The 22,382-nt window shown below is 44.0% G+C and overlaps 1 protein-coding gene and 1 long non-coding RNA gene across 2 annotated transcripts in view; one reads left to right on the plus strand and one right to left on the minus strand.

Moving 5' to 3' along the window:
- SMPD3 (sphingomyelin phosphodiesterase 3) overlaps positions 1–12,776 on the plus strand; it is a 120,764-nt gene extending 107,988 nt beyond the window's left edge. The window contains exons 5-8 of the mRNA XM_037409007.1: positions 168–257; positions 1,106–1,169; positions 6,453–6,615; positions 8,087–12,776. Coding sequence (XP_037264904.1) covers positions 168–257; positions 1,106–1,169; positions 6,453–6,615; positions 8,087–8,188 — 419 coding nt within the window. The 3' untranslated portion in view covers positions 8,189–12,776. The remainder of the gene's footprint in view (positions 1–167; positions 258–1,105; positions 1,170–6,452; positions 6,616–8,086) is intronic.
- On the minus strand, positions 121–21,777 carry LOC119157768. The gene is made up of 4 exons (XR_005107658.1): positions 20,688–21,777; positions 10,037–11,613; positions 1,399–1,501; positions 121–230 (listed from the first exon to the last, which is right to left on the minus strand). It is a non-coding gene; the product is annotated as an uncharacterized LOC119157768 (long non-coding RNA).
- Positions 21,778–22,382: the final 605 nt, after the last annotated feature.

The raw sequence follows: 22,382 nt of genomic DNA on the forward strand, positions 1-22,382 counted from the left end.
GTGCAGTAAAGGTACTACTGAACCAGTTCAAATGCAACCTATACTATATACGTACAGTGAGTAGGAAGGAGGACTTGCCTTTTCTGCTGGGGCAGAACACGCAGTTATCCACAGGTTCACAACATGTAGCTGATGCGCCTTTTCTTGGGCTCCTTCTTTCCCTGCAGAGGACAAGCTGGAGCAACAGCATTCTCTGTTTACACACTACAAAGACCCATGTCGAATTGGTCCTGGGGAGGATAAACCATGGGCAATCGGTAAGACCTTCTCGAGCTATCGGTGTGTGAACATTTACTTGTCGTGTCGCTCAGGCGACCTCTGGAAGCAGCAGGTAGCTCAGCTAACTGGCAGTAAGAATTTGGTGGACACCAAATATTTACAAGGGCTATTTCTGCAACATACATTTTATAAAGCTTAACCGTGTCTCGCTGAGTTTTAATTAAGAGCCAAACAGAGATCTCAAACTTCAGTCCACATTCTAGAACTTGCATATCAAGCTGCCTGAATGCCTTCCTACACCTGTTCTGCTTTTTTAACAATAATCTCTAGATTACTTTGGCGGCGGGGGGGAGGCCAAATCATTGTTTCTGTACTTTCTGCAGCTTTTGATCAGAATGTTCCATGTGGTGTTCTATAAATACTGTAACTGAGGATGTAACAAAGCAATTCAACGCTACGAACCTGTAGGGTTCATCTTGTAAAAGATTTCATGCAACTCCAAGATATTCATAGTTGGTGAAACTCAGCTGAACTTGGTGAAATCTTAACTTGGGAATTAGACTTCCTCTAGTGGAGTAATTATAACTGAGATAGTAAAGGCAAGAATGCAGAACTGTTTAATAACGTGGCTTTACTCTGCTGTAGCAGAGAAACAAAAAAAAAATAATCAGGTATTGGGGCTGAGAAACTGGAAGGGCAGAGGCCACGGTTTGAAAGGTGGCAGGCAGCAGGGAGGTCAGGATAGAGGGGAAGGGAACACAAAGAGCTCTCCGAGCAGTCCCCTCTGCCCGCACAGATGCTGCCGTCACAGCTCCCCACCCCCAGAAGCTTCTGGAGAGGCAGGTCACATACGCTGGGACAGTTACATCTCCCTTTCTGTTTACAGGTACCTTGTTGGATCCCGAAGGATTATATGATGAAGAAGTGTGCACTCCAGATAACCTACAGAAGTACGCGATTCCTAAAACTCTTACATGCTTTAGAAAATTCCTTAAAAAAAGACTGTTAAAAATAACCTACAAACCACCAAACATTTTTTTTTACTCAGGGGTACTTGGGGAAGAGGAAAAAAAGGGAAGGAGAAGTGTTTGCTTTTCTCAGTCTAACAGAACTGGCTTCAATGGGTAAAAAGAGGAGAGCAACTGCAGGCAGTGGTTTTGTCTTTAGAGTTGGTCCTACCTGGACAGGCCCATAGGACAGGAAACTCCAAGCGCTACTGAAAAGGGTACGTGGACAGCTTGTCTCAGTCTTTCTGCAGGCAGCCAGCTCGCTGGTCACAGCCCTGTAACGAACAGCAACAAAAGGAAAGGTAGTATTCCTCAAATAAAAAAAAAACCCCGAAAGTGTAAAACACCACCCCCAACTCAAAAACTAACTACCCATTTCTAGAATGCTTGCAGAATGTGATAGACCTAAAAACGCAAGCTCACAAATTCAGAGAGGAATTAAATAGCACTTCAGATGTAACTAGGACTATAGCTTAATTTCTGTTAGTGATACTTGACCAGCATTACTTCTGAGGAGTGTTTGACATTGAGAGACAGGTATCTTTGGTTTCAGCTAGTGGACTTCAGAGAAATAAGAAAACAACTTAATTTGCAGAAGTCTTAAGATAAATTTCTTGAATACCTGTACTGTTTGTTAAATAATATGCCAGTGGAGAGAAATCAATAAGCTTTGTATATTCGAGAGCAGCATTTAATTATTTAATTAACGTAGTAATCCTTTTGCACCTTCTCGACCTTGAAGGCTAGTTTAATGGACTAAGTATGTTGTTAGCGTGACTAACTATAAAAGATGCTCTAGCTGTTCGTTACCAAAATATACTAAAGAGGTAAAGTTATTTGAGTTAATAAAGTTAATGAGGCTGTGCAGATGCTTCAGTTAACACACATAATGGAAATGGTACATTATAGAGGCACAGTTTATGTTGGCATATTTACTCACTCAGTACACTGCACAGACACTTAGTTGAATATATTAGCTGAGGCCTACCCCTTGAAGTCATCTTTGTATCCGTTTTGAACAAAGAAACTGAACTGTAGACATAAGGTTTGGCTTAGTTTATATTCAAAATAAGGATCTGTTACAGCAAGTCACGCTTTGCACGTTCGAGAGCCTGCAAAACTTTCAGGCATTTCTATTCACATGTTGAAAACGTGAATTTGGTACATGTGAAAGGGATTTCTGGAAAGCAAAAGTAAGGTAATTTGGCCCTACAATCAAGTTTGCAAATGCAAATCTGTATGTGGGTGTAACATTCTATTTTATAGTTCCAAGAGCAGGCTTGGAGCTCTTTAAAAAAATAACTTGAAAAAAACGCCAAAACAAACCCAAGCCCCTGCGTTTTCAAACCACCTTTTAAGACAATCTGTCACCAAATTACTTTTGGGGTATTTTGTTTTATTCCCTGCAGAGCTACTTGTGTTCAGTAATTAAGTTCCACTGCAAATACATGACTGATGGATAAAAAGCCATCAAATGATCAATAGAGTATCACTCCTACTACCTATGTGTACGTACAGCACCTCAGTATGAGACAACTGGGAAACACTCTTGAGTGTTGGTAACCCAATACACGTAAGACTTCTGGCCTACCAAATGTGGCTTTCGGTTTTCTGCAATACGTTGTAATTCTCTCAAACGGATGAAAAAACACTCTATTGGACCAGAAATCCCACTAGCTTTGTACGCAGCTCTGCAGGGCAACAGGGACCTGCATCTGTACGTTACGTAGAGGTGCTTATATATTAAAGAAACCATTGCGGCCAAGAGAGCCTGGCCTCCCATCTCTCCAAGGAACTGGTAAACATCAAAATTACCAGTAAGTTCAGTAAAGTTTAAAGCCATTCATGGATTGTGGGCTTTAAAGACATTAAAATCTTCAATAGCACAGAAGCTGTGGAGCACTGTCTAGCTAACTGGTATCATACATATACACAGCAGAACAGGGTTCAGCCTAAAACTGATCTGTTCTCAAATTTTTCAATAAATCTTGAAAAAATGTTACAGACGTTTGAAACAGATATTTAAATCAGCAACGTAAGCTATCCAGAGAATTATTTCTTCATCAGCACTCTTCTCTAGTTTATAAATAAAATTAAGTAGTTCACATTACTAAACTAATTAGGCCATAAAAGCAGCAGAACAACTAGTACTTAAATATCTCTTTCATGTTAAGTACAGTGTACGTAAAACATCAGACTAGAACAACATACTCGGTACAAATAATGAGCAAGTCATAATTATAGAACAATTAATAAGCTAGATGTAACAATCTGGGCCCTGCCACAGTGCTGGAAGCCACACAAGCTTCTGTTCAGAAAGGCTTCATGAAACGCACACAAATAATCTCATCTCACAAAGACCATCATCACCGTCACGCAAAGCACTGGAATAAGCCTGTTTTCATCCCTGAACCCTGGACAGAGCCTGGCACGGGAGAGCTCGTTACAGCACAGCTAAGAAACAAGCTGGAAATGCAACATTTTTCCAGTCTCCACTGCTGGGCAGTGGCTCACAGTTCTGGGCACCAGGCCGCAACGGCAGGAAGAGAAGTCTTCCTTAGCTCAGGTGCTTCTCACCTAAGTGAGAGCTGGTCCCTTGAGCTTCATGGCTCCCTTACACATGCTGCCCTTCGTGCTCCTTTGCTCGTGGCAGCTGTGGTCAGCACTACAAACCAGCTGCTGGCCACAGAGCCGTGTGACAGAATTGTCATACGTCTAAACTTCAGAGTTACTTGGGACTGAAAACCTTTCAAGGAAAAAAGAAAGTTCCAACTACTCTTTATCCTCCCTTTTTTTGTGTCCTATGAATCAACAGAATTACACTGCCAAAACTCACGTTTACTTGTGCAACTCAGTCACAGTTATGTTCACTTAAATTGTTAGCATTTAACTGTTAGCATAGCATAGCCATATGTCCAGTACTTGTGCCTAGTTCTGTAGAGACAAACAACAAACCACTGCATGTAAGGTGCTCCAAGTTTGAGTCAGGAGTAGATGCGCACACATTTAGAAGTTGTTTTCCTCGTGTATTTGAAATCAACGTTTCTGTTCCATGAGCAGTTGTGCAAGTTAAGTGAATGCCCAGCGTTCACAGACTTTTAAAAGGACATAATTGAAGCTAAAACAAATCCATCTTTTAAATTAATGCAGATCAGATTTTTTTGCAGTAGTACTGCAGTGCTAATCAGCAGTTTCTTCTACTTTGTTACTTAATTAGCTTTGCCAAATATAAATACAGTTTTTGAAGGAGGTCAGTCCCATCAAAGAGCTTGCTTTCTTGAATCTAGAAAAAAAAAGCGAATCATCTGCAGTAGCTCTCTGTAGCTTGCAAACGGGGTGCAGATCGTAACCTAATTTAGCGTGAGTTATTAGATGACAGTCTAAAACTGAGTAATACATAAAAGGAAACTTACTGTCATCAACTGGTTACAGTAAACTCTGAGAACCTTCAAGACCTCACCAAGTCCAAAGCGGGTTAACAAAAGTTCTGATAAATACCCACGTGACCAGAATTTTGTCACTGTCACCTTCTGAAGACCCATGAAGTATATATCAACTGACCCAAACTTACAGATCGTAACACGACTGTAGCATGTGCTGTGTCCTCTCTGCCACCATTCAGATCATTCCCAAGAGACAAAATTTGATGAAGGATCCATTTGAATCTCAAACATTAAAACACATCACAAGAGTCTGGTGTTTTGTCTCTTGTTTTTCCTTCGTTCTGTGTGCTCACATGCATGCATTAAAAAATTCCTAAACCCAACCCCATAAAACTCATCCAGAGTCGAGTCTTAAGAACTGGGTGATCAAAAATATCTTACTTTTTTTCCAAGGTGAAATTAAAGGCTTTGTATCTGCTAGGACCCAAGTTCATGGCTCAGTGTTTCTCCTGCGACAGTTGATGTAGCAGCTTAATGGCGTAATCAACTCTTACAAGGGAAACCACAGAACCTTGAGCTCAGGTTTTGGCCGGTAAGTGAAAGTGAAGGAGAATAATTTTCAGGGAGGTGGTTTTGAAAGCACTTTGTTCATGCTTCAAGCCAGACAGCAAAACCACAGCCTAAGCTGTCCCTCTCTGCGCACAGCAAACCAGCTGTGGTTGTACTAGATAGTTACCTGTCTGCGTAACGCCCTACAGGGGCAGTTCCCGCTTTTGCATGCGCAGTGGTGCCTGCTGCCTGTAGCGTTCTTTTGGTACGTCGTTTAAATAGAATACGAGGAGGTAAACAGAATTTCCTTTTAAAGCAGCACAACAGCAAAACAATACAGAACAGCACAGCAACATCGAATTATCGTAAAAATAGAGTGACAGGGACCTTTGTGGGTTATCTGGTCCAAAGTCATGTTCAAAGCAGGGCTAACGAGTTCCTCAGGGCCTTAATAGTCTCCAGCATAAAACCTACTGTTAAGGTGTAAGCACCCAAACTAAACATCTTGGTGGGAGAGCTGCAGCTTACTGTTTGCCTGAACACAAGACTGGTACCTAGAAAACTGGTTCTTCATTCTGACTGCTTCTGTATATGGTCTGGGGCTGCATATTCTCTTTGCAAAATGGAGGCAGCGCTACCACACCCACCCAGTAAGTGCAGCTCTGTAGAGGTGTTTAGTGGGTGTCACACACGGGAATCAAACAAATTGCGCTGTCATTATTAGTGAAGCAAGAGCTCAGGGTCCAAACCACAGTAATCTGATGCTGAGGCTTGCACAAAACCAACTACCACACGCCCAAATGTCTGCTCCTGAAAACCATTCCTCATCCGTACCCTGTCTGTGAACCTGGTTGTCTGCATTTCCGAAGGAGCTGCTCTGATCAGAACAGAGAGGTTTGTATCAGAGCACTCAGGGTTGTTCTGCAGTAACCCATGGAACAGTCTGCTAGATGCAGCAACAGCGGAAACCAGCGCAGGGGCTGTGGGCTGCAATATACTGCAGCTAGCGGGCAGGCAAGGGCCTCGCCTCAGGTGTCCTCCAGGCTACAAGGGTAGGTCCACCAGTACAGCACCAGCAATGCCAGACCCGCCATGAGGCTTTAAGAGCACTGTCAGCAGTTAGTACAGCCTCGTACTGCAAAACACGTTTGGAAGAAGATGTGCTTTATGAGCTTCACAGTCCTTCTGGACAGGCATTACCTTTACCAGGGATTTCGAGACAAGCTAGCGTAACGCACAAAGGGATGGAAGGAGCAAACATTTAAAGCACTTGTTTTGTTTTTTGATGAAACAGAGTACTGGAAAGTGAAGAAGGAAGGAAAGGATACTTAGTCTATCCCACCAGCAAGAACCACAGCTCCAGTCAAAAGGGGAGGAAGGCATCACTGAAAGGAAATGGGAGGAGGATCGACTATATGCTCTATACAGAGGAAGGTCTCTACCTGGAGTGGAAAGTGGTGAGTTTCAGAGTTGGCAAAAACAGAGCCGTAACTCACACAACAAACTTGTCTGGATGGCACGGCAGCCTGCCCTGCCTGGGATCAAATTCATACTCCAAGGAGAGCTTGCTGCTTTGCTATTTTCTGCTTCTGCATGTAAGTATTGAGTTTGTAAACCTAGTGCATAAACAAAATTAAGATGAGTACAGGGATTCTGGTAGCAACACTGGTAGATGCAGCGCTCTTCAAAACCAAAGAAAAATCCCTGTTTTCATTCCTTAAACTTTTGCCAGACCAAGTGTTTTGGCTAATGTTTTCCATGCCAGCAGTCTGAATATTTTTTTATCTTTTCAAGTGTCTGGATGCTCTTACTGTGCCTATGAAAACCAAGCTCAGTTACAAGCCTGCGATACACAGGCAGATTTTTACATGGGCCAACCAGAATGAGAACTTGTAGCGCACTGTCTGCTCCCTGGTGTAGGGCCATGCCTTATACAGAATTCCATGAGGAAAATGAGAAACTAGTTCACACTTACCGTACCCTGTCGCAGCTGCGGCAACAGAGCAGTTCAGCATAGCTCAGGGCATGATACCGCAGTCTGTACTGTCTGCATGCACTCTGTGGACGCAGCAGCTTAGCAGATAAATTCTTCTGAGGCTTCCCGTCTCAGATGCACAATTGCTCAGGGTGCATCTACATGGTAAACCCATCTTAGGTTTGCACAAACAGCAGCAAAACCAATACTTGAATGGTTCTGACCCAGATTAGGTCGTTGATAAGGCTCATGCTGGCAGCATAAAGAGAACTAAAATATCTGTGCTTCATGGAAGCACTTCCCAGAGGACCGGCAAAGTAAGCACCTGCTGTAGGAGGGAACAACTACATTGCAGAGGTGAGCGTCAGGGTTCCTCCATCCAGCTTTCCGAGGCTGGGAAGCACGCGGTATTTCCTATAGAACTTTAACTTGGCCTACAAAGTGTTGCCAGAATTAAAGCTGGCACTCAGAGACACCAGGAGCAGGGTCCCAATCACCTGGAGTTCCCACCAATTTGAACACCTCAATCTAGTGAGGACAGGCTTCCCTTTCAGCTGCGTGCTGAATGGCACGGTGTGGCCAGCGCCTCCTCCCAGGGGAGTGCCTCCTCCCTCACACACAGGTACCTACTGCAGCACTACAGATCGGTCTGCCTGGAACGACACAGCTGTTAGCGTACGTGGGAAGCAAAGGTGCCACAGATTTCATCCAGGGTAGCTCAGCCGTGTGTCACAGGGACGGTTCAGCCCATCCGCCGCAACACACTGACATGCTCCGTGGGGCAGACAGCTCACCGTCAGCCCAGCCAAGCTGGACCAGGCCCGTACATCTACTAATACAGTTGAAACAGTTCAAAGTAAACCAAAAAGAGGTATAAAAGCTGAGTCCTGGTGTGTGGTATCACAGACCAGTCTTCCAGTTCCCTCCTCCTTACTTTTGTTTTCCTTCTGCAGGAAGTGGAAGAGTTCAGCTTTATTACCCAGTTAGCAGGCTTGACAGACCACCTACCAGTAGCAATGCGCCTCATGGTGTCTACAGGAGAAGACGACCCTTAAAACGGACCAGCTTTGAGAGCTTAGAAGAGGGAAACGTTTAACGATATTAAGAAAATATCAGAGGATAAGAACGAACTATTCTGGTGCCACATTAGGAAAGATGACCAGACCTGACCCGGGCTACTCCCAGAACGTACCAACAGTGGCGGATATAAGAAGGGGAGAAACGAAGGGGTTGTGGCCAAAAGCCACTGTCACAAGTTGCTCAGGCAACAGGGCAGGCCTGTACTCCAATGCTTTCACTGTGGACCGAACGGAACCAAGATGGAAATCCTAATTCCTTCTGAACCAGTGCCATTCTTACTAAAACATGTTTTTATACTAATATATAGCACAATTTAGTTTGTAATTAGTCTGTGAGTTAGTGCTGCTCAATGGTTTTTTGCATAATTTCTTTGTATAACTAAGAAGCTAAAGCTTTTTTTCTTTTTTTAGCCTGTTAAAAGTTGTAGTAGCGTGCTTGCATCAGTAGCATGCGCCCGCACTGCATGCCACTCTGAGATAAAATAGTAAGATACCATGGGGAATATCAGAATGGAAGTGAGTTCAAAAAATCAGATACCAGCCAAAGCGAGGCATTCTGGGACTGGCAAACCCTTCTGTCATTACAGATAGATCTTAAAACAAACACACACACACTCTATTCAATTTGCAGACCAGTATCTTCCTGTCCAATTTAAGGATACTTAAAAGATTTGGAATTAAGACTTTACGAATGCAGTTCTACCCTTATTCCAGCTGTGTTCCCACTGAAACTATGAAGTGTTTTGTCTGAATAATGACTCCAGAATCAGGCCTTTAGCTTTCTAAGCGCAACTTGTTCCCTTAAGAAGAAATAGAGTTCCCCTGTAATGTCTTTTCTTTCTTTCCCATATGTGGGGCAGTTCTGAATTATGGTATGGGATGATATGTATGTTACAGTAGAGTGAATAGATTCCTGTAGTACCATTGGTAACACCAGAGCCAACATTCTGCCTTAGCTAGAAAGAGTAAGTGGGAAATAGCTTGTAAAATGCATGCTAGATATTAGAGTTAAAATAAACATAAGTGACATTTGGGGGCAAAAAAAGTGTAGAACAGTGTATGATGGATAAGGCAGGATAACCTAACAATTTCCTAAAGGAATCGGTACACTTAAAGGGGAAGTGTAGCATGGCTAGTTAAGAGTAGAGACTAGAACTGTGACTCTCAGCCTTCAGTGGCTACTTCCTTGGAGCAGAGGGTTTGTTTAATGTCTGTGAGACACAATTCTCCGTTTGTTAGGCACTCACAGACTTTAACAGGGGTCCTGCCATCTAATTCATAATGTTCTTTCCACTGCAGCTCTTCAAACGTGGGGCTCCCTTCTGCCATCTTACTCCTGTGACCTGACCTACCAGCCTCTGTAACCTTAACAAAACTGAGGAAAAGCTGAGACTCGGGTCCATAGCAAGACCTGGCCTTTTTTTAGGGATTTAAAATCAGACCAGTTTGTGTTGCAGATGTAACAATGTAACCCCTTGCATTTTAACCGATACTTCATTTCTTCTGCCTACTTCCTGTTCCATTTTAGGGTTATTACCTCTTACATGACAAATTCCCTGTATTAAAAAAGAGAAGAGTTAATCTAATACTAAATACTTACTCCATTAAGTCAACTGTTTTAGTTACGCTGGCCACAAACTCCTTGAGATGCTCTTGTTGTGGTTTAGTTTACACCTACTAGGAATCAGCCTGCGCTAAATCAGAATAGATTTAAATTAGGAATCCCAGTCTGCACAGCCTCTGGTACAGGCTTAAGTAGCTATGGTAAACAATGGAACTTTTACTTACATCAGCCTGATTTTTCCAAGTAGTGAAAACTCTTACCAGTATTGAAAGTACCAGGCCAACAGCGCTGGCTAATTCCCAGTAGGTAGTAGACCACTGCTCACGCTCTCCCACTGCACCCGGTCTTGACATGTTTTACGCCTCCTCTTCCAGTCCTAGCGTCCCTTCAGCAGAGACTGCCTCTTCCAAGTGTACTGTGCCAAACCACGGGGTAGTCTGCAAGTGTAACCCACGGGGACTCAAAAATGGAACCAGACTCAATTCCCCTTTTTGATAAAATTCGGAATTCAAGTTTACAGCATCAGAGACTTCAGTGTACTATCCCAGTGCACCACCAGTTTCCCACTTTGTACGTTTCTCTTTATACAGAGGGTGCACATATGTGCAGTGTGTCTTTCTGGTTTCTTATCTCTCACCCAGTTCAGAAAAACTTGTACCTGAAACAGTGCTTTTAATCCTATTTTCTACCTTGCTTGTATTTTATTAACCTTTTTAAAAAAACCAAACAGTATCAGTAGCAATTTGTGTGCTGCCCAGCAGCTATTTCTCACTAGTAAGATTAAATATAAGGTACAGTATTTTTAATAGCTTTCCTAACAATGTAATTTACAATTTGATATCAACTTCACCAAGTATCAGTTGCAGGAGCTGAATTTGACACTGTGTGGGATCTAATCGTAAACCTACTGCCAAACAATGTTACATTATTTACAGTAAAACTAATAAGGTCTGAATTACTTTCAAATCAGTTCTGTGGCTTTGCGCTGACTAAAAACCAGGCACTTTTGTCAACTTTTTGAGAAACATTTTTTCAAATCTGAAGTAGACCGTTTTAGATTGTGATGTTCTTAAGATTCTCAGTGATCAAGAAACAGTCATAAAGTGTTCTCTCTAAACAATACACATACATTTAATCAGTTGAGGTAGTTCTTACTAATTTACTGTCTTAAGGATCTAACTTTGCAAGAGAGTGATGCTGGGAGGTACAGCATTGCAGCACCATTGTACAGATGTTCCTTGCTTTTTTGCATTGATCCTGTGCCTTCCGATGCCTTGGTATGCTTGCAGGAGTCAGAGAGCGGCTGTACCGGTGAACTGTAACCAACAGGCTTCCCTTCCCAGGGGAGTAACCTCCTGGAGAAAAACAAGGTTTGTCTACACTACCACCACAGCTCCACAGACTGTCTCACAGCGAATCATTCAAGCAACGCCTGTACCGCAGGATATCAATCATTGCAAGCCTTAGACAGATACTACGTAATAGAGTCTTTGCATTTAAATAAAAGGGGGGTGGGGTGGGGGAGTGACAACATGCCCAGGCAACCGAAGCCTGGATAGCCTTTTCAGATGTCAATCCCACTTCACTTAAGGACAGCATGACCCCGTTTATCAGTAGGATGTTATTTATAAGAAACATGAGTTAAGCTTACTCTACTATGCTTACCCCACTCTGTACAGCAATTTCAGGTATCTTCAAGAAGTGGGTGGTAACGCTATTCTTGGTTTAATAGCTGCTGCTCAACAGGGATACTGTAGATGAAGCGTCATCTGTTTTTATAAAAGCTCGGTAACATCTTCTGTTTCTCATGTTCAATTTGCATTTTACAACAGCACTTCTAGAACAAATGAACAAAAGACACAAATGAAGACAGCCAAAAACTAAGAACTTCCAGAAGTTTCAAGGACATCAGGTCCTTACCAAGCTGGTACCTTTAGATCACTTCAAAAACAGGACCTACAGAACACAGCCCCTCGGGCACGTTCACATCCAGTTAGTCCGTGCACTGTTTGAAGGACACATGATCCACCTGCTTTGCACCACAGCTCAGTCCCTGAATACCAGGGCAGTAATGCCTAGTGTGCAGCTCAGTGCTATTTGAAAAAGCGTTTACTAGAACTAGTTCACGTGGTGGCCAACTAGTTTCATTCCATCACAAACTGGATGCTTAACTGACGCTGTCTAAAGCATGCAAACGTAACCTGATGGGCTCCAAGGAGAAGCCTGCGGCCTGCTGTCCAGGGAACGAGTTCACCTCTCTCCTGCTAGTGCTACAAGGTTTTGCCCCTGAAGCACTCTCAGCTGGCCTGGCTACACCCTCAGTCCTACTGACTGGGTAAGACAGTAAGATGTAAGGAACTTGCAATTCCAATAAAGAATTATTTTCTTTTTAAACGGCCTTTGTTTGGTGGTCCAGATTAAGCCGATCTGACTGTCCCTGGTTTGGTCTCTGAGCTGCCCTGGGATCACACGGCAGCACAGCAGTGTCAGCACATATCATCAGCTCAGAAACGAAGCGTTTTTACCTCCTCCTGGCACTACAGGATGAGAACAGAAATACAATTCAAGCACTTTGAAAAACTCCCAATTTTATCATCCATTCCAGTAAGGGTCAAATTGTTACTGAAGGTCTCATTTTTCCATGCCATCTTGTTTTAAATATAATCTTGATGCTTTTAAAGACTTGTATTATTGCTGAGGTTTAGAAATCCTATAAGAATAACCTTTTTTATTTCAATGATTTTTTCGGTATTGTATCCTTATGGAACCTAATGTTTTTATATGGTAAGCACACACCTTCTGACATTTTGTTATAAATGTATTAAAAAAAAAGAAAAATTTAAATATTTTCATTGGTTTCTTTACCTGCAAGAAAACCACAATCTCAGACCTGATAGAAACAAGGTATTTTGAACAACAGGGAGGGGTTTTTGTCTTTTATTGGTGCTGAAAGGAATAACTGGTTGATGCAAACAAGATAATAAAATTTTAAGGCTCAAATGATTCTGTCCAGTCCGCTTTTTCTGGTTTTGTGATGTGGAGTCTGACGTCACTAACAAGAAATCTGACTCTTAAGATGCAGTCTAGTGGGTGGGTCAAGTACGGTCTCACTGCGCTATGCCTATTCTGGTCAATCTGCAGGAAATAAAGGGTGAAAGAAACCAGTGCTTTTCGTCCGCCCACCCTCCACTGTGGCCTCTGCAGTGGACATCCCCCTGCACTGATGCACCCCGCTCGGTTTGCAAGGCCTGCAGCCCTCACCCAAGCCCTGGCGGTGCCCACCGCATGCCTGAACCCCGCATCTCACGCCAGTCCGCACTCTGGGTATGAGGAGATCCGCCCTGCACTGCATCCTGCTAGCATTTGACCCAAGGCCACAAGAACAGTTTCTTACTATGCAGCTGTGCTCTTACCATCTCAACGGTTATCCAGTCTCTGAACGAACAGCAGGTTTTTATCTTTATACTGCCCAATCAAAGATAATTAAAAAAGAAAAAACCCCTCACTCCCTTCCCATACATCTGTCCTTAAGAAATCCAGTGATTTAACAAAACCATGTCAAGGGAAAAGAATCCATTGTACTAATTCAGTCTTTCTGAACAGTCCTCAGAGCCCTTTACAGCAGCCTCCACCTGGAAGAATTTATGTTTCCCACAAGCAGAGAGGAGGAAATCGGTGGAATGCAAGTGATTAGGGAAGAGCACAGCACACAAGCTTCTTGTCATTAGCTCAGGAAGGAACCGCTCCATCTTGTGAGACAGGATGTTAGAGGTGGAGCTCTGTGGCTTCCTCCATTGCTGTACAGGTGGGGTTTGTCTGCGTGCTGACACTACCGTTGCGTTGCACGTTGGCAGATCTCATTGTCCAGCGGTGGGAGGCCAGCATGTGCCTCTCCTGCAGTACCTCATCTGTTCTTCTGTTGTTGCCTTTTACATTATTATTTGAGTGGCTCACCAGCGGGTTCCGCTCCATGAAGCGCCACAGGACCACAAGACGTAAAACAATCATTTCTCAGACAGTTTGTATCTTCCAGGCATTTAACCAAGAGGAGAAAGTACAGAACATTGTAACTCCTTCCTGCTCCCTCTGCCCCGGGAGCTGTAGTGTTGTTTATTATGAACTGATGCCCACAGCTGCCTGCCGGTCAGCACTGTAACTGCGATGCCATCTGCCTCGTTGGCTGTTTTACAGATTCGCTTGGCAAAGCACCTATTAAAACACAGACTTCCCTATCCAACTGAAGTTCCTGTTCAGAATGCTCATCTTCTAGCCCTCTTCTTTTAATAGGCCTATTTAATACTTTGATGTACCAGTTCTCCTTGCTGCTGCATTTTCAAGTTGCTTGTCTGCGTATTCCTGGCCTTTCAAAAGACGTGCTCTTACTCTCTACTGTTGTTTTTGACTACTCCAGATTTCCCATCTACTGCTCCTGAAGCTGTACGCCCATTTGCTTCCATACCTTCCCTGACATTTAGGGTAGGCTCCAAGCAGCCATTTGTGAATTGGTGAGCAGGACTTGCTAGGAAGACTGGCAGGAAAACAAGAATCCCCTTTCTCATCTTTTACATAATGGCAGATTTAACAACTGCTCCTTTAAAACCATTAAATGTGGACAGGAAGAAACAGGCATTAATGACAGGTAAGATTAGAAGAAAAAGGGAGAAGAAAAAGGTATCTGAGGATAGTTACACATTGTACACAGACCTAAAGAAGATTAATCTCTGTCAACATTTGATCTGGGCCGTATAATTCATTCCCTTTTCCTCCTCCCAGATGTGCCCAAACCCCTTTAAAGGTCTGACGAACATTTTGTACTGCAAATCATATGTGCTGCTGAGGCTGTGCTCAGCCCTACGCCTGCCACGGTGCCCATGCTGGAACCACCTGCCTCTCAACCCATGAGCCCGACCTGTCTGCCTGCACCATGTTCTGTCCCCTCACCCTCCTCCCGCCTGACACACAGGCTCTTTGGGGCACATGACCGTGTCACTGCCCTGTCTTTTATACAGCACCCAGCACTACACAGCCAAGGAAAATGGTCCCTAGGCACCAAGAAACATCTAAACACTAAACTAAACAAAAGAGGAGACTAACTGTAGTATAAAAATGCTACAGCCTTCCTGTGTGCTTTAAAGGATAAGATAACTGAATATAAACACATAAAATAAAAGGACATGTTCCTATTAACATACTAGCTTTCAGATGGCTTTCCTGTCTGTAAACTGCATCATTCCTAGAAAAGAGCACCTGCTTACTCTGTTCCTCTGGAAAGTCCATAAGCTGATGCTTCACCTTCCCTCACTCCCCACATGGGCATCTCATACTCGCCAACACACACGTGAAATTTCCACCACTGCCAAGCCCCCCTCTCTTTACCTTTTTTAAGTAAACCTTTGACTTCTCCAAAGTCAAACCCAGCAGAACAACTCCAAACTGCTTCAAGTGCTACAGCACAGCTGGTAAGCTAGCTGCATCACAAGATCCTTTACCTGTATGAACACTGCAACAAAAGCCTCAAGCTTCACAGCAGTTTCCCTGTTACACTACATCTGTTACAACAGTGTTTTTGCAAAGCTCTGCTAAAGCTCTTCAAGTCATGGCAGCATGTCTAAAGCAACCAGAAGCCTTGAAGTCCCATTCCTATTCGCAAATGTTTTGACTTTTCCAAATCCCAGCAAGATGCATCAGTCTGATGAGCTCAATAGCGACCTTAATGTAATCCTGAATGCCGCACTGTCATTAGTATACTGAATATTGATATCTCTGACCGCTTTCCACCCACTAAAATGGAATCTGCCTCACAGATACACACATTAAACACTGTATTAGCTGGTAACTGGTATAAATCCTTCTGCTCTAACAACATAAAATGGAAGATGATGGCTAAGACATTGCAGTGCTGCACCAGAGAAACAGAGCTGCCTGCAGGAAGGATAACAACATGTTTGTGAAGGGGGGGACACGGACACCTCCCCGCCCCAATCACATTCAACCTGTGAGCTGTGATTCCACAAATGCCTAACAGAATGACTCTTACAGAGTTCAGGATGCAACTACAGTAAAAACTGCTCTGTTCCACAACAATACTTCTGTAATGTTAAGATTTTAGATGATGTAGTAAAAACAACTGCTGGGTTTCCAACACTACCACAGCATTGCATGCTACAGCGCCTGCATGGGCACCCGCCGAGCACTGTGGCATTTGAAAAGCAGCGATGTGGGAGTTCAGAACCTGAAATCACCCAAGGGCAGTATATTTTGAACAGATCCCACTGCAATTAACAGAAAGAGACACGCACAATGAGGGGAAGACGACATGTAATTTGGTACCGTTGTTCTCATTAAAGATGTTCATGAACTTCTAAATCAGCAGACGACTTTGAACACCTCAGCCCTACTACAATTTGGGTAAAAACCTCACTAACTTTTCAGATCTAACTAGGTATAATTGTTACCTCCTTTGTGTTTTGCTGCAACAGATTCTTGAATACCTCTCAAATGCCACTCCAGAATTTTGAATATCCAGCAAAATCCAGCTGGACCTTTCTCTACAATTAAAAACTTCTGCTGAAGTCACCGGCCACACCGTCACCAGCTTCAGCAAAGCCAACAGAGGGTGCTTTACATTGCTTAGAGTAAGGACCTTCAGGATATCAAGGAACAAAAGGCAGCTGCAAGGTCTGCAAGGCACCAACTGAAAAAAAATCCTAAACCTAGCATGGTGCCAAGCACTACGCTAAATATATTTCTAATGAAAGGTATATCACATAAGATAAACTAATTCTCAGTATGCAGCCCGGTCCATTATCTCAGCCAAAAAATAAGACGGTTATGAAACAGGTATTTAAACTCTATTTTCTGTTACTCCTTGGTTACATATAATTTCTCTTTTCCACATTTGCCGAGAAAGTTATTTATAACCACAGCAAACTCAGACTTTTAACAAAACGTGTCTTGTACCCCACAATAAGCACAAAAGAAGGAGTTCATGCTGCAGCTACTTCATTAATTATCAGACTGGTGTTCTTGGAACTTTGCAGCTTTATTGAACTAACAGTGCTTACCGCAGTGAGACCCCTCTTGCCCACAGCTGACCTTGAGTGTCCTTCCACCTCACTGCAAAAACCTCGGCCTCACCGTTCTGCAGCTGTGTGTTCCAATGTTAGAGCAAATTAGAAGCTGTAAATGTAGCACTTATTATACAGTGACAGAAAGAAACGCTGAGTCTGGTTAAGTGCTGGGCAGTGGGCTCCACACCCAGTGTAAGGTCCTTGTCCAGGCCTGGGTTCCCAGGGACTGACAATTAGAAGGTGGTTTCTGACCACGAGACCAGTTAAGTTCAAAACCAGCTTCCAAATGACCACAATGGAATGCAAAACAAACAAAAATTCCTCTCTGAAACCCCAGTGCTTTTAAAATAAGAGTTTGATGTATTTTTAAAGAGAGATTTTATGCACAAGCCCTACTACATAAAGGGACTATACAGGGCAATCCAGAAGGTCCCACTCAGTCCTGTGTTTGATTTGAGGACAGGGGAAAAGTACAGAATTTTTTCTGCTTCTGGGTTATGATTATTTACAAGCCCAAGCATAATTATCTGTCTGGACCTTCAGTTTATTCTTTTTTAAAAAAACCCTGATACTTTTATACACATCTTAAATATGGTCAGAACTGGTTCTACTAGCAGAAACTCTTCAAGTATGAATAGCTTCCTGTCAAGGCTCTAGGTCAGAAGACTGTACTTAAAGTGGGGGGGAAGGGGGGGGGGGCAGGGGGGAATGGAAAAAGAAAACGGAATGGAAAGAGGAGACACTCAAACTGCAGACACACTACAAAGATATGAGAGCATCTAAAAAGGAAAGAAAACAACAGCGCAGCAACAAAAAAGTGAAGAACATTAAGAAAGATTAAATGGCCCTTAAGTTATTTGGGAAACATTCCACAGTATTTACATTGCTGACTAGTTTTGTTGGTGAAAAGCATGACTACACCTGGCTTTTGGTTTTAGAGATGCTTTTTTATTAAATCTTGTTTTAAACATAATTATTTGATTAGCTGTTGCCCAGCCAACCCAGGGAATGCAAATATAGACTGTCTCAAAAAGAGAGTCAAAGCTCTCAGCTTTTAAGGGGAGGTAAACAATGGAGCAGTGTATCTAGTTCCCAGCTAGGAAGCAGAGACACAAGTGGAATATTCTCCCCATAAGCAAAGGGATACAGGCAGCAGCATCCAAGAAAGCAGCAGGAAGCTGGCAGTGGATATAAGGCAGCGCATCGATTTGAACAGATGATCTCCTGTGAGAAAATACCTTTATTTATTCAGGCAGACTACACAGCCTAGCTGACTGGCACACTGACAAATACAAAAATGGCAGCATCCTGAACAGGAACACGTTCTGTCATCATGGGAGGCTTCAAAGAAAGAGAATGGGCTAAAGAGCACCCAAAAAGACTTCACCACATCCTTACCGCACTATGGAACACGGCACATGCTGCCAACCACATCTGCATGTCAACATATCTACAACAAATAATAAGAGAAGTTCAACTCTCCATAATGCAGCCCTGACACTAACCTGGTTTAGGAAGAACTGCTTAGAAGATCCAAGGTGCTGGTGCCCCTTTTGGAGGGGAAATGGTACTTACACCTCTGCCAGGCTGTTTCATTCATATAGTCTATAAACATCAAATAAAACCCATAGCCTGGCAGTGCAGGCATTGCATACAAATCCAGTAAGAGACTGGCCTTGAAGAGCTTCCTGTCCATGGCAAGCACAAAACAAAACACTCAAAAATCAGATGTTTTGTGAGTTTATACCCATGAAACCTGCGGAGCAAGCCTATTTTGTATTGGAACACAACCACATGATCTTTCCTAGATCGCTGTCTGCCTTCTTCCCTTTTTGGAGCTTTTTTAATGTATATTGCACAGTACACACCAAGATAATGCAAGAAAAGGTGAAAAAGTAACATTTAATGTAGAAGTTGACCTTATGGTTCATTTATTCTGCTGTGCAACACAGAAGGAAGTGCTAGTTTTTGTTGAGCACTAGCCAGTATTATGCGAAAAGTGAAGGGCAGGGGGAGAAATCTAAAAAAAATATATTATTTATTTATTTAATGCATAAAGGAGAAGAGATACAACTTCCCTAATGGTTTCATACAAGACAGAAACACATACTAAGCCATCATAATGCAATATACCAGTAGTTTTCAACATGAGACCACAATGTATTAACATATACTTCCACCAAGATCTTCATCCTCTGGCACCCTACGCCTAGAGACAGAGGATTAGTGCTCTCTAACCATACACACGCTGCACAAGGTAACTGCGATACAATCTTACCGCACTTTCCCCCATGCCTCATCAGTGCCTTCAGACAAGTACAAATCCCTGCCCAACTGTGAGACTTCCTGGCTTGCTTTCCTGTTAGTCTCTGCAAACTCTGCTTTGCTCTCAGGACTGACTGCCTGGTCAACAGGGCGTAAGGGAGGCTGGAAGAATGAAAGAGACGGCCGCTGATTTTTAAACAAGGCTGAGGCTTAGTGAGGAGCAATGCCAACAGGGTCACTTAAGGGACTATCACTTAAACTCTCTTAACAGAATGAAACTCTTAGATCTGGAGTCCAAAGATCATTTTAATTACTCTAAGAAGATGCTACCAGAGACACATAGTAACGGAGGCAGCTGTAGATGTAGGCAGCTGCAGCTGATCCGTGTCACTTAACAGAGGTTTGACAAAGCTGCTATGATCATTTGTTTTTAAAACGGGGGAAAAAAATGCTTTAAAACAAGCTAGGGACAATTAGACTTTAACATAAAGAACCCTTCCCCTGAGTTTTCAGCCTTGCGTCTATAGTTTACAACAAACTTAACACTAAATTTAACCCAAAACTGGGCTCTGCAACTATTTTTTTTTATCCCCCACTTCCCCTTCTTCCCACTAGGGCAAAGAAAGCTATGATATAAACGGTAGCCGTAACAGAAAAGTATCTTAAAAGGGGGCAGAACCCACAAAAAATTCTTACACACTGTCGGCCTTTTTGTTGGTCAGCGTTGTTTGGAAAACAGCTGTTTAGACCTATTTTATTATTTGTAAAGACATTTCCAGAAGAAAAAAATAAACTTTGCAGCAAATTAGACCTAAAAGCAACTAAGCTCAGAAACAAACAAACAAATTAAGTCTTATGTTTTATACCTCTAAAGAAAAAGGCTAAGTGTGTTCAAAACGTTTTTTCCTCTTCACAAGCTTAAGTTTTCCACTAAAAGGCCATAGGACAGAGGCTCCACTCACAGGAAACAGGCTGTGAGAAGTATTATGGAGAGCTCTTAAACATCAGATGAGGAGATAAGAGACCCTAAACATTACCAGCAGGGTCATGAACATTCAGTACTAAAGCCACTGCCTTGGTCCTCACTGCTCGCTCGGTACAACGTCCCAGCATGCCAGGATGTACACGTGGCAAAATACCAAGCAAAATTATATGGTATGAATATTCTTTTCATACCAGCTCCCTACCCATACACACACTTGGTTTCCTCAGTCGAAAGTCACACAGACACACTCAACACACGAACTTCTGTTACTCAAGTCCCACTGCTAGTTATGTAACAAAGCAGGCCTCTCAACTTGAAGTTATTTGGGGTTGGGTTTTTTTCTTTTTGGCTCCCTTGTGCAAACCCGTGGACTTTGGAAGCAGGTGCTGACACAACTTATTTAATGTAGGAAACGACCGGGCTCGCTGGGAGGCGCAGACCCGCCAGGGCTGACGCCCGGCCAGCCCCAGCCCGGGTGCGGGCCCCCCCGGCCCTGCCCGCAAACCGCTCGACGCCCGGGGCCGCCCGCCGCGGCTCGGCCAGCCCAGCCCCGCCGTCCCCGCAGCGCAACGCCTCCCCGGCCCGGCTTACAGCGGCCTTCCCGCGGCGCAGACGCCCGCCGCTACCCACACCGGCTGCTCCCTCGGCGCGGCGGCGGGCGGCGGCGTGGGGGGGTACGGGGAAGAACATGTCTGCCCCCCCCCAAGGCGGCGGGAAGCCAAAATGGCTGCCAGCGCCTGAGGAGGGGGCTCGGCCAATCAGGAGCGGGGCGCGCGCCCCGGGCGGGCATGGGCAGGCGCGCTCCCGGGAGAGAAGGGGGCGCCGGGGGCGCGCCCGGTCCGGTCCCCGAGAGTCCTTCGGCATCCCCGGCCAAACGGCCGCCCGGGGAGGCGACGGGCGAGTCGGTTTATTACTAATTAACCTGGCTGCGCTCAGCGCCCTTCCCGCCGTCAGCGCTCCGCTACCAGCGGCTCTGCGGCTGCCCGTCGGAGCGCGCCCGCAGGCCGCCGGGCCACCGCCTCAGCGCGCCCAGAACCACCGCACCTGAGAAGAAACACGGCACTTCCGAGCGCTGCGGTGAAGGCTGCTGGCCCGTCCCTCCCACCCTGTTCGCCGCTGCAGCTTGATTTATTTGCCGAGTCTCCGCGTTGTGAATAATGGGTTTCTCCAATACTCTCTCAGTCACTTTATGGGCGTAGAGATCCAGCAGGATCCGCTCCGCAAACGGCAGCACCCACTCCTTCCAAAGCGCGAGTGCGATGCTTCATCTAGAGGGATGCGCAAGGCAAGAAAGACCAGAGGCCGCAGAAAAAGATCAGGAGCGAAAGACAAAAACCCGAGCAAACACTTAACACAGCTGCGCTCCAGCAAACCCCCGCAGAACAGGAGGTTACGCGGCCGCTCTCGTGCCTGACTTCAGAGCTAAGATACCCTGGGACTGTGCCCACGCCACTGCGAAGAGCACCATCAGAGCTGCAATTGCAGGGCCTTCCCTTTGCATGCAGGAAGATAATCAGCTCTTATTCTTTCATTAGTGCCCTTGTCCACAAAAGAAGCATCTTCAGGGCTCTCAAATCCTAGACTGAATCCTGCTGGGGGGAAAAAAAAAAAGTGGAAAAAAAAGTGGGTCATCTTCATGACAGCCTTTCAAGACAAAACCAAAGCCCTATACAGCCTTGTAAATACATCTATATTATCGATTAAAAATATAATTTGTATGTAATATATATTTATATATTTTTTTTCAAAAATGTTAAAAAGCCCATTGTTTTAATTACTGAGATATCCAAGGATCTGCTGCCTCTCAGCCTTTATCTGCTCTATCTCGGTCAAACCTCGTAAGGCTCCATTTGAAATCACGCTGTGCTAAGAAAACAAATGATTAAAGCAGAGCAAGGGAGTCAGGGGATTAGTTTATTCTGCGTGGCCTTGAGCAAGTCATTTTTAGCTCTGAGGCCCTAATCTTATAGCGAGCCTGGGGCAGATGAAATACTTGAACACCCACACAAAGCACACAGTTTTTTCTCATCTAAAAACCCAGGGATGACACAACATACCTCTCCCTGAGAAGCATCTTAATCGTTAATCTGCATTAAATGCTTGGAAATGTGAAGATTTAAAATGATTAAGTACCAAACCAAATTAGTATTTTGCAATGACAGTGGAGTCAATAAGGTAGAATGACAATGCAAGCACCCACTGTATTCAGCTCACAGTCGACACCAGAAAGATCTAATACTAGGAAGCTGTCTCTTCCTCGCCTAACAACCCGCTGTAACTACAAAT

Source organism: Falco rusticolus, chromosome 15, assembly GCF_015220075.1.
Source record: "Falco rusticolus isolate bFalRus1 chromosome 15, bFalRus1.pri, whole genome shotgun sequence".
In the NCBI taxonomy this organism is placed as follows: domain Eukaryota; kingdom Metazoa; phylum Chordata; class Aves; order Falconiformes; family Falconidae; genus Falco; species Falco rusticolus.